Source organism: Beta vulgaris, chromosome 7 (assembly GCF_026745355.1).
Source record: "Beta vulgaris subsp. vulgaris cultivar EL10 chromosome 7, EL10.2, whole genome shotgun sequence".
NCBI classification, from domain to species: Eukaryota; Viridiplantae; Streptophyta; class Magnoliopsida; order Caryophyllales; family Amaranthaceae; genus Beta; species Beta vulgaris.
In genome coordinates this window covers 58,393,636-58,405,863 of record NC_079208.1, presented here as the reverse complement: position 1 = coordinate 58,405,863, position 12,228 = coordinate 58,393,636, and the positions used below count along the sequence as shown (strand labels likewise).

The following is a 12,228-nucleotide window of genomic DNA, read 5'->3' as shown; positions in this document are numbered from 1 at the left end:
ATATAATAGGGCATAGACTATAGAGTTAGCTAAAAGATTTTTTTTGGGAAAATATCATTTTGTGACTGAAGATCACTGAGGCAAGAAACTCACTGGTCTTTTAAAGAATTTTTGTCCTCTCGAGTTTCGAAAATGAAAAACATGGACTTTATGAGAGTTTCCATGCTAAATAGATTTTTAGATTTTTTTTAATGTTTATTGATTTACACATCCTTTCTTTCACTTTTGTAGTTCTGTAAGTGAGGTTTTTTTTTTTTCATAATGCAAAGTAATAGCCTCCGGGTTTATTTTTACCAAGATGGTTGATTCTCTGGTGGCTTCTTATTGTATTATGTATTTTCCTATACGGTAATTTTAATTTTTATTGTGGACACTTAAAGCATGATTAAAAGTTGGATGAGATGGTAATTGTGTCATGTTATAATATCAAGAGATCACGGGTTCAAATCTTGTTGCAAGCTAAATTTTACTTTTGTTAATCGACATGACTTATGTACACATTGGACAATTCTAGTGGAGTAACATAGATGACATGTGGCGTGTATACATTGTCACACATACCTTTTAATATATTTCTATAGATAGATATTAGTTTATCAGCAAAAATTAAGTTAGATGAGAAAAAATTAGATTTAATTAGTAAATTGCCTAAGGGAATAACCATAGAAAATCAATTTTGTTGGTAAAAATTATTTTACTTTAGTGAAATTAAATTTAACGAATTGGCCTAGGGGCCTGTTCTCCCAAGCTTATTTTCAGTTCAGTTCAACTCCCATCAGTTCACTTCAGTTCAGTTCAGCTCCAATCAGTTCAGTTCAGTTCAGTTCAGCTCCATTCTTTTATAACCATTTTGTTAAATATTATTATTATGTTGGTATAATTTATTTTACTAATTACTCTTATTATTATTATTATTATTATTATTATTATTATTATTATTATTATTATTATTTAAATATATATCATTACTATTAAGTATTATTATTATTATTATTATTATTATTATTATTATTATTATTATTATTATTATTATTATTATTATTATTATTATTATTATTATTATTATTATTATTATTATTATTATTATTATTATTATTATTATTATTATTATTATTATTATTATTATTATTATTATTGTTATTATTATTATTATTATTATTTTTTATTGTTGTTGTTGTTTCTATATATTATTTTGTTTATTATAGCTTTACTCATTATTATTACTATTATTATTAGGAGGAACATGGTTTAGGTCAATCACAAATAAACCCACTTTTTTTAGCCCATAAACCAATCAAATTGCGTCAAGACGGTTTATGATGTAATTTTGGCGGTCCAACCCAATCATTATTTTTATTACTAAATATTTTTATATTATTAAATCTTATTATTAAAATCGTAATATTAATTTACTTCTTAGATATTATTGTTATTATATATCATCATCAAGTATTAATATATTAATACAAATAATATAAAATTAATTTACTTCTTAGATATTATTGTTATTATATATCATCATCAAGTATTAATATATTAATACAAATAATATAAAATAATAATTATTAATTATCATTATCGTCATTAATAATTATTATTATTAATTTATGATTATTAATATTATTTATTTATAACTATCATTTATAAATATCCAAAATACTATTATTATTATTCATTATTATTACTTATCATTATAATTATTATTTACTATTCATATTATTATTGTTTAAAATATTATTTATATATTTATTACATTCAATTTAATTCAATTCAATTCAATTCAATTCAATTCAATTCAGCTTATCATTACCTAACTTTAATTTAAAAATAGACGATCTCTTACAAGACAAACTCATAAAGAAATACAGCAAATTTTGTTGCATATATCAGTAATGACTCAGCTTTAGTCTCTCTCTATCCCTGCTAGCTATAAAATAAATTTCTCACATTTCTCTTAAATTGTTTTTCTTTGCATGCTGGAGTATTATTAAGAAGACCATTACTGATTGGATTACTCAAACAAGCAATTCAAGTTTAGGTAAATCATAAATGTCATAGTAATATACTAGTAGCTAGTAATGTACATGCATGATGCATTCATGGGTGTTTTTGTTGTTGATAATTTAGAAATGTTCTTTGGGTAGTTTATTGTTTTCTTAGTGCTTAAAGTTGCTTATAATTATAGTTGTATATATATAATGTTAGATTTAATCAAAGCATCATGTAGTCATGTTTATGATGAAGAGGCCGGTTTTTGATAGTAATCTAACACATTCATGCGCATAAGTAATCTTATTTGTTTTGCTGTACATTTTGAATAACAACTTCTTGTAATTCACATACAATATAAAATTAAAAATGTCATGATATTTAAAAAAACGATGAAAAAAAATGAGGAGATTAATGTTGTTAATGTATTTGTGTCCTATCTTACAATTTGATTACTATGGTGTAATAAGAAATATGAATATTTATGCTTCTTGTAACTCTACCAAGTTACTAAAACTTGTGGTTTGCACAACCATAATAAATGTAATTTCATGACAAAAGTAACAAAAGATTTTTTTTTTTTTTTTGATGGGAAAAAGTAACAAAAGATTTAATGTTATGGTGTACTATAAATAAGAATTCAAGTAACATATGTTGAATTCTTGATGTTAATAATACAAAAATAACTTAAGCATGCTCTATTTTATTGTCAATTACACTGTCACAGGTGCATCTAGAGTTCTTGAACAAAGACTAAAGAAAAAAAAATGCTACAATTTCGTATGAAGCTTCTGCTGCTTTGCATGCTAATTACCATTTGTTATGGTTGTCCTGGAAACTTAATCACCATGACTTTTAATGATGGATTCAAAACATTGTTTGGAGAAAACAACATACTCATCCAAGATAATGGTAATTCTGTCTACTTATCCCTTGATAATCGAATCGGAGGATCCGGATTTGTTTCTCGAAATCCTTACAAAAACGGGTCATTTAGTGCTCTTATCAAGCCACCATCACAAAAGTATACCGCTGGAATTGTTGTGGCATTTTACTTAGCTAATAATGATACTCAACACGACGAGATCGATTTCGAGTACTTAGGTCATGCTAATCGTCGAGAATGGATACTCCAGACTAATTTTTATGGTAATGGGAGTACGGGCCGAGGAAGGGAAGAGAGGTACAAATTATGGTTCAACCCGGGTGAAGAAATTCATAGATATAGCATATTTTAGAGTGAAAGTCGGATAACTTTTTATGTGGATGACGTCCTAATAAGGGAAATTAAAAATGTGGATGGGGTGGGTGGGGATTATCCGTCTAAGCCCATGTCGTTGTATGTAACTATATGGGATGGTTCGAGTTGGGCTACTAATGGAGGCCGGTATAAGATCAACAACAAACTCGACCCGTATGTGACCAAATTCTCGGATTTTGTAATCCACGGGTGTCCGCTTGACCCGATTCGAAAAGTCTCTTGTTACAATGAGTCGGATTATGGCAAAGTTTGTGGAGAAATGACACCAAAGACACTAGGGGAATATGAGGAGTTTAGGAGGCAATATCTTACATACTCGTATTGCGATGATAAGAAGAGGTATAGAACTCCTTTGCCCGAGTGTTAGTTGGTGCATGTGCATCCTTAACTAGATTAGTTACCTAATTTTTATATCTTTTGATATTCATGTGCATGTCTTTTTTTTTTTTCTTCTTCTTTTTAGAATAACAGTTGTAGAAACAATTAAATTATTCCTCGTACATTTGATCATTCTGGTAGAATATGTCAATTAGAGTTGATTTATTTAGTTACTAGCCTTACATGCACGTAATGCGTGCGATAGCGTTGTGATAGCATATGAAGTAGAAAATAAAATTTAATTGAGTAGAAAAACTGTCTTTATATTTTGTTTTCTTAGTTTAAATAATGTCGTACTTTCCCCTTCGTCAAACTGGAACAGTTAATTATCTTTTCTTTTTTTTTCTTTTTCTAGTTTTTTGATGTCCTCCATGTATTGTCTTATATATTAGAGATTGTTATGATTAATTTAGGTGGTGTAATAAATCTTTTACATGTAGGGGTTGGATTGCTTTATAAAGAAAAATTGCAAAAGTTCCATATAATTCCAATTGTTGGATGATGAGAGCTCTAATTTGTTTCTCAAACATGTAAGAACAAGATAAACCAATCACAAGCATTACCCAAGGCAACATATGAATTTAACCAACATAGTATGAACAATAACCCAAAACAAATTTGAAACATAGTACTCCCTCCGTCCCAAAATATAGTTCTCATTTATCACCATAAAACAAATGAATAGTCAACTTGCTATTTTTGGATTGCAAATTGTAATAGGCTTTTCGCCATGAACTTTTAGTTTAATGCTACGTTGTTCACCAAAAGATAAAAATTTGAAACATTATCTTCTGTGCCAGAAATTTCTTTTCTGAAAAACCATAGTAACATTCCATCCATCACATAAGCTATTAAAAGCATAAATGAGTTCATTAATGCCTAACAGCCTAACATATCTACCATTTCAAAGGAGTTATCAAACACATAATTCTACAGAAACTGCTCGAGTGGTAGATTACATGCAGATCTCATTAGGGATTATAATCAAACTCGTACACTTTCAGCTTTAGTGGTAGCAGCAATACTTTCATCCTTGCTAATGAATACATCTGTGAGGACCGAGCTAGACTGAAACGCAGCTCTCACCAGCTCTAAGGCCTGATGAATCATCAGTTTATAGATCTAAATAAGTATATATAAGACATATAACGATACATTGTTTATGTTTAATTACAATATTAGTAATTGCTCAAATGATGCACACTTGGGAGCCTCCAATTCGAGTTAATGGGTTGGGTTCAGGTTTGGCTTCAAATCAATATAGGACTTGTGCTCAAAATATATCGTATAAAAGGTTAAAGACTTAAAGTTGATATAATTACATAATATGGTAAAAAGATTAAATTGGATTGAATTCGAATCTTAGTCAAGCTGATAGGTCGAGCATGCCAATCCGAACATATTCCCCAGTCCCTAACTCCCTATGTTTAGATTTAAAATTTACATGCATTGTTACACAATGTCTGGTAGAAGTTGTCACGTTCTCTAAATTAGAAATGATTTACGATTTAACTTTATAGACACATACATACTCTTGCTAAGATAGATTAATGAGAGTGAGGGTCTTTATTTCTCAAGATTGTTTGATAGTATAATGATTAATGAGAATTCGGAAATATGTAATTAGAAGGGCAAGAGAAAGACCTTTTTACAATCAACCTCAACAAGCATCTCCCGCAGGAAGCTCATATCTTTTATGCCATATATGTTAAAGAGATTAATGCTGGAAATGGTAGAGGAAGGTGTTATTGTAAGATCATCCATCACCATGTAAGTAGCAGCACCTTTAACATAACCATCTATTTCGTCTCGGTTCGAGCTGTAGGCGCTGTAGGAACTGCTTCCTCTGTCAAGCACATTGCAAAATTGATGAGCTATGAAATCATTAGACAAATCACTACTAGCTAGCTCAATTTTATCTCAATTTCATTTACTCTACACTCTACTGTGCTTTAGATCCCATTATCTGTTTAACAAGACAATTGTCAATATATTTTTTATTTGCTCTTTGCACTGTTATATGGAACTTTCAGTTCACCTCAAGTATGCGTATCAGATCCTTGACACTTGGATGTACACACTTGGACACCTCGTGCATTTTCGGCCAAAATCATGTAAAATTTTCATAGATTAGCCGAGTTAGACACTTAGTTTGGACACGTACCCGTGTCAGACATGAGTATAAGAGTGCATATAACAATGAGAAAATCCTTATGCAATTTCTCTATTCTTATTTAGCTCTCACTTTATGTACTATCAGTTTAATGACCAACCATGTACAATGAAGAATCAGTCTATAAGGGGTTGCTTCAAGGTTTTGGGTTCAATCTCAAAAATGCAACAATGGGAGATGTTTGATCCTGACTCCAATTCAGGATCTATCAAATTCTAATAGGTGAGTGGTTACAAGAAACAGGAAAAAACGTAGTAATACTAATACTCATATTGGTGACTGATTAAATAAATCTATACGAATCATTTGGGGAACTCCAAATTCATTCTACCTTGGATTCGTGGCAATTGATGCATAGTCTGAATTTTAGTTAGCTAAATAAGATATATGAGTGGTGTGACCCCCACAAGAATAAATCTACTAGACTTGTTGAACAAAATCTTAGCAAACTAAATTTTTATACTTGTCTAAGAAGGGTTTTTCTACACAATGCCACTATATTTTTTGAAATTCTACGTTGTACTCTCTCTTTGAACTTTTCATACCATATACCTAAACTTACAAAATACTCCATCCGTTTCCTAAAGATCTTCCCTCTTTCCGTTTAAGGGTGTTTCCAAAAGATCTTCCCTCTTTTGCTTTATTTCTTATTTGACAAAACAAATTTCCCTATTTACCCTCTCATGTCAATATCATATGGTCCACCATTACATTATTCATTCAATTTTACTCCCTTTCTCTCTCCTACTTTAACCCCTTTTATTTGTTTATTTATCTTAACCTCTTTCTCTCTCCTAGTTTACTCACACCATGCCCCACACAACTTGATTTTCCTTGGTATCTGTAGGAACAGTAAGTGGGAAGATCTTTAGGAAACGGAGGGAGTATTCCACAAAATACCCTAATCAATGTGTCATTATTAATGGAAGAGTGTGTAGCAGTGTAGGCTTCTTGGAATGTTTAGTGAAGGTAAAGTTGAGTTCAGATAGCATAGTCAATTTCCCGTCATTGTCTCTAGAGTTAGATCTTTCCAAGATACAGAGTGGCTACTTAATTTTGAGTCGAAAAAAATTCCCAATCTTGAGGGTGACTATGGGAAAGGGTTCTAGTGTATTAGACCAAAAATACGATAATAGCTTAGAGCCTGAAAAAATGGAAGTTGCAAGCGGAGAACCAAAGTTTAGAAATCCTCCAGTTGTCTATTCAAAAATATGTGAGCGTGAGCATGGAAGGGGAAGGTTTTCATAGCTGAGATGCATGTTCTTCGATTTTGTATATCAGAGGTTTGTTCGAGAGCTAATTTTTCTTATCTCTCATTTCAATTTGGCAATTAACGATCTTTGCCTTAAAAAAATTAAACGTAGAAGACGGCACCCCAGTTAAATTTGATGGTTTTCAACGCGTCAACTCAAATATGGTTCTCCTACCAAAGGAATAAACCCGAGATACTCTCTCATGAGAGTAAGGAGTCACAAAGGAACATGACTCTTCAAGGAATCATGAGCCAAGAATTTGAGGGGACAAGAGGTCATTGGGATTGCTCATGCTACGAGATGCAAGTCTCGTACTTGTTTGTTCAGCATCCAGCTTGTGAAAGAATTTCGCTCCTCTCACCACTTCTATCAGGTATGATATACCCTTTACATGGAGGTTGTATCGAAGAAGCTACAAGGTATTCTCATTTATCGCTACTAGGAACAAGCGATTATCGACCATAACCATCAGAGTTAAGACTCATTTATCACATTCATCGAAAAAAACAAATGCCTCCATATCAAGCAATTTCTTACTAGTTTTACTTATTTTTCCGTTATATGATTTGTAAGAGCTAGACTTTGTTTGGTGTTTGTTTATTTTATGTTTTTCATCTAATGTTAACCCTGGCACCATATATATATATATATACAACGATATATAAAAACCTAATACTGTCAAAAGTTAAAATTCTTTTACATATAATATTAGATATCGTTTGATTGCACTTAAAAAGTTGATTTTTTCACTTCCCATGAAATTTCACTTCCTAGGAAGTAAGCAAAATTGTTTGGTAGGCTATGGGAAGATGGAATTCCCATGGAAAATGGCACTTACCTAGAGGGAACTAGAAGTAGAACTTCCTAGGAAGTTCCACTTCTTATGCTCTAGTTAAACAAACATCTACTTATACTTGCACTTCCTAAAAACTTGCAATTCCTAGGCAATTGGATGTCAACCATTACATAGTGGTGCTAATGAAGGATGGGGCCGGGTAAGTAGAACTTTATAGGGAATCCTCATATTCAACCAAACGACCACTAAGAGCACAACCAATGGTTGCCCTATGGTTTGTGGTCATTGATTATTTTATTACTTCCTCACCATATATTCTCTCTTCTCCCATTCCTTCTTTGCTCTTCTTTTCATCATCAAGAGCTAGTCATCAATTTTTGGCCAAATTTTTTCTATCTCCTACTAAACTAATAATACTTTTATTCTCTCTCCTAATAATTCATAAAGAGGACAACGGCAGGAAATACTCTAACGGCCCGTTTGGTAGACGTTAATAAATTGCGGTAATGGGAATGAATTTTAAGTGTAATTTTATTAGAGAATCACCCTTAAAATCTCCATGGGGAGACATTTTTTCTCCATGAGCAATCAATCTCACTCCTAAACTTGTGTTTTTGTCTCCAAGGGGAAGCAATTTTCATTACCACTCATTACCACCTTACAAGGTGGTATTGGATGGGAATGAAAATTCAAGAAGGAAAATGGACACTTTAGGATAAATTAGCATTACCACGGGAATGGACAATGATATTTTTCACAAATTTACACACAAATTCATTTCCATTACCACCATTTATGACCAACTACCAAACGGGCCGTAATAGTCAATTAGCCTTAGTGCATGACAGGGGCATCAAATATATTAAAAAAAGTAAGAAGAAGAAAGAAACTGACCGAGCTTGGATCATTTTGCTAAGCACAGGAGCTTGCTTAATTTTAGCATCAGACGTAAATTTAGGGTCCAAGATAGACTTCTTGAGATCAGATTTCTGGAGATAGGAATCTTCAAGAAAGTGAATACTCTCATACAATTTCTCCAAAGACACACTACTATTCTTAGTATCTGTACCATTTTCTTTGAGAAGTCTAAGGATGGAACCAAGTGGAATCTCCATTAAACCCATTAAAAAATCCACAAATTCCTTCCCTGATTCTGCAAATACCACTTTCTTCGTTTCCTTGTTTACAAGCAACTTTAGCCTCAACCCCATTTTATTTTTTTTGCTGTTACTAGTTGCAAAAGTAAACCAGAGACTTGAGTAATGGAAAAAATAGGGTTTTTTTGGTTATTTTTAACCTAAGTTGGAGCATGTATAGAAAACTACTAACAGAAGTAATGGATCATCGCAATTCGCAAATTGGCAGTGCACACTACAAAATGAAGTAAAGTGTAAAAGATAAGCATTGTATTGGGCCGTGGGCGCGCATTATTAGAAGGTTTTTCATTCTGATATGTTTTCATCTAGTTTAAAATACGTGACGCAGTTTGACTCTTTTACTATTTTTTTTGGCCCTTTTTCGGGGACCCGTTATTGGTAAGATGAATTACTTCTGGGATGCTCTTGTATAGGACCACTTACCCAGAGGCCCAACAAGAAAAAAAAAGTCAATGCATGAAAAAATCCAGTCAATGCACTAAAATGGTTTGGAGTTTTGATTTGACAAGAAAATTTGCAAGTTCTAAAATTTATGCTTGAGTTCACATGGGTCCATGTTGTCCTCATTGCCACTGGAAATCCACAACTGCAATTCACTATATTACTGCAAGAAAGAAAACCACATATTAAGTTTGAAGGAATGTCCTAGATCTATTGAAAAGAGAAGCCCTAATTAATTTGAAAAAAGTTAATGAATTGAGATTAAGAACCCCAAAACATAGGACAAAAAACGATTGTAGGAATCAAGAACCCTAAACTTACCAACTGAAAATCCGAATTGAGGGGATTTTATTGGGAAAAATTGGATTTGGGTGGGAAAATGTGGTTGAGTGTGGAAGGGTGGGAAAGACGGTTATATATGGGGAAATATGGAGGGAAATGAAACTCCAAAACAAATAAAATATCGGGAAAAGGTCAATACAAGAAAAAATATGGTCAATGCCGGAAAATGGTTGAAAGGTTTGATCATTTGACCTGACAAGAAAATAGAGTTTAAAGGTTGTTTATCACAAAAGAAAAATCATAAGATTGTTTCTTACAAAATATGACAAAAAACTCTAAAAGATAATTTGAGATATTATTGGTCATTGGCAAATATGTCGATTAATTTGTTGCAACTAAGATGGAACAGTATGTTGTTAAAACGCTTGGCCAAATATACAATTTATCATGTGTCATCCCAAATAATCAATGAATAAGATAATAGACTTGGGTGTACCATACTCACACCTCATGGTATATGCATCAATGTATATGAGGTCTTAACTCTTAACTCTTAACTCTTAAGCCCTTTTTCCCTCACATTGAGAGTCATTACTCATTAGTCAACCACCATTTTTGTTCTTATTACAATACTCGAGATATCGCTAGAGTCCAACAACTAGTGAATTTCTAAAGATATGTATGATTAATAATGAACTAAAGAAATATCTCTTATCCTTATTCATATAAGAACATAGCATTCATAATTAAAAAATGTGAGTAAATAAAGAAATATTCTCAATAAGTAACTCTCTATTTTTTGCTATTCTCTTTGGTCATAAGAAGAAAGAAAAAGTAGTTATTTTTATAATAAAAAAACATTTATTTTTTAAATTTCCTATACCATGATATTGCAATTAATGATAGTTTTTATATAAATTGGGAATAGTTAACATTTAGTTTTTATTTTTGATTGGGGTTTAGGGATTTAGAGATTATGGGCTTCTAACAAATTTAGGTGCATTTTGCCAGGTTACATATCAGACATATAAAAAACTTATATGGACTTGGTCCACACTAAATTAATGTGAACCTAATGCTAATTCATGTGCTTTATGAAAAAAAAAAAAAAAGTCACTATTAAAAAACAGATATAAAAGATGAGCAGATATAAATTGTGAATTTTGAATATGTGAAAAAAAAAGGGTTTTTATGTCATAAAATGAAAATTTAATCATGATAAACTAATGTGAGCAAAAGTCATTCTTTTGCTTTATAGAGCCAATTTGCTTAGCAAAGCAAAACTCTATTTTGTTCTCCAATATCTTAGCAACTAGCTAACTATTTTGAAAACTTGCTAACAAGTCATTCTTTTGCACCGTTGGAGTTGCTATGAGAATCCTAATCCGAGCTAAAGTTCAATAAGAAAAATCTCCATCAACAGATGAATTAGAATTTAATAAGAAGATAATTGAGTTTGCACGATACATAAAGGCTGCATCTAATATCTTCTTAAACTTCGAAACCAATACAGAAGATTTAATTCAGATTTTGGATCCTGGCATAACTGAGCCATAGCAATTCTCAACAGTATACAGTATCTGAAACCAAATTCAGACTGTGCCATACGAACTTACGAAGGGGATGAGTAAGCTGTCGTCACCGACCGACGTAGTCACCAATGAAGTGCGCTCGCTAAAAACAGAGCAAGCACTCATTTTCATTTCCATCACTTCAAGGTAGAGGCGATCATTGGTTGAGCACTTGAGCCACGCCTAAAAAAATTGCCCATTGGTCACGTCAGGCCGGGTCAAATTTTTGTGCCCAAACCCCACTATTTCAGGCCCGGGCCAAGCGGAATTTCCGAGCTAAAAAATAGACTAAAAAGTCATTTTTTTTCCCGGCCCAAAGCAAAAAAAATCAGGTCGGGCCCAACCGCAGGCCAAAAAATTTTTCCCAAACCCGCCCAAAAATCGGGTTGGGCTGGAGTTGATCAGCTCTAGTTCAAGGGATTGTTCAACTCAGAAAGGTTCCTGCATCTACAAAAGTGGAATTTTCCCTACGCATTGATTCTTGCTTGAAAAGTGTGGGGAGCAAACAAGTTCGAATTCACTTGCATATTCTGAAGTAACAGAATATGGCATCTGAATCTCACATAGAGGGGTATCAAATGGCATATATTGATATTGCAAAGTAGACATTAAAACAGGGACAAAAACAATGTGTCTCAAAATTGCTACATGTTCCCATGAAATCCACTGGTTAACAGATAGGAATAAGATGCAATATTGGTTAGTACAACGAAAGCCGAGTGCAGGTTGAACCAAAGCGTGACCAAAACAACATAAGATGATAATCAAAGAACACCATCCAATGGCCTCAATAAACTGCCCGTTCTTCGTCATGAAAAGTCACCATGAACGAAGAAGGCTACGGGCTACAAGTTAGAAGCACACAAGTAAAACCATGAAATTAAGGTGAGCAAAAGCAAGACGCTGCTAAAGTAATTCAAGAGAGCA

At 32.5% G+C, this 12,228-nt stretch overlaps 1 protein-coding gene and 1 pseudogene across 1 annotated transcript; one reads left to right on the top strand and one right to left on the bottom strand.

The window, feature by feature from the left end:
* Positions 1–2,635: 2,635 nt before the first annotated feature.
* Positions 2,636–4,352, top strand: LOC130589420 (probable xyloglucan endotransglucosylase/hydrolase protein 27; annotated as a pseudogene).
* A 56-nt stretch (positions 4,353–4,408) lies between these two features.
* Positions 4,409–9,286, bottom strand: LOC125491625 (uncharacterized). Its single transcript, XM_048633684.2, has 3 exons — positions 8,745–9,286; positions 5,273–5,474; positions 4,409–4,726 (listed from the first exon to the last, which is right to left on the bottom strand). Exons 1-3 carry the CDS (start codon positions 9,059–9,061, stop codon positions 4,613–4,615), a joined length of 633 nt encoding a protein of 210 aa, XP_048489641.1. The 5' UTR covers positions 9,062–9,286; the 3' UTR covers positions 4,409–4,612.
* Positions 9,287–12,228: the final 2,942 nt, after the last annotated feature.

Coding starts and splice junctions, on each gene's coding strand:
- LOC125491625 (XM_048633684.2), bottom strand. CDS start 9,061: ATGGGGTTGAGGCTAAAGTTGCTTGTAAACAAGGAAACGAAGAAAGTG. Junction 5,475..8,744: donor AGCAAAATGATCCAAGCTCG/GTCAGTTTCTTT, acceptor TGTGCTTGACAG/AGGAAGCAGTTCCTACAGCG. Junction 4,727..5,272: donor TTGAGGTTGATTGTAAAAAG/GTCTTTCTCTTG, acceptor ATGATTCATCAG/GCCTTAGAGCTGGTGAGAGC.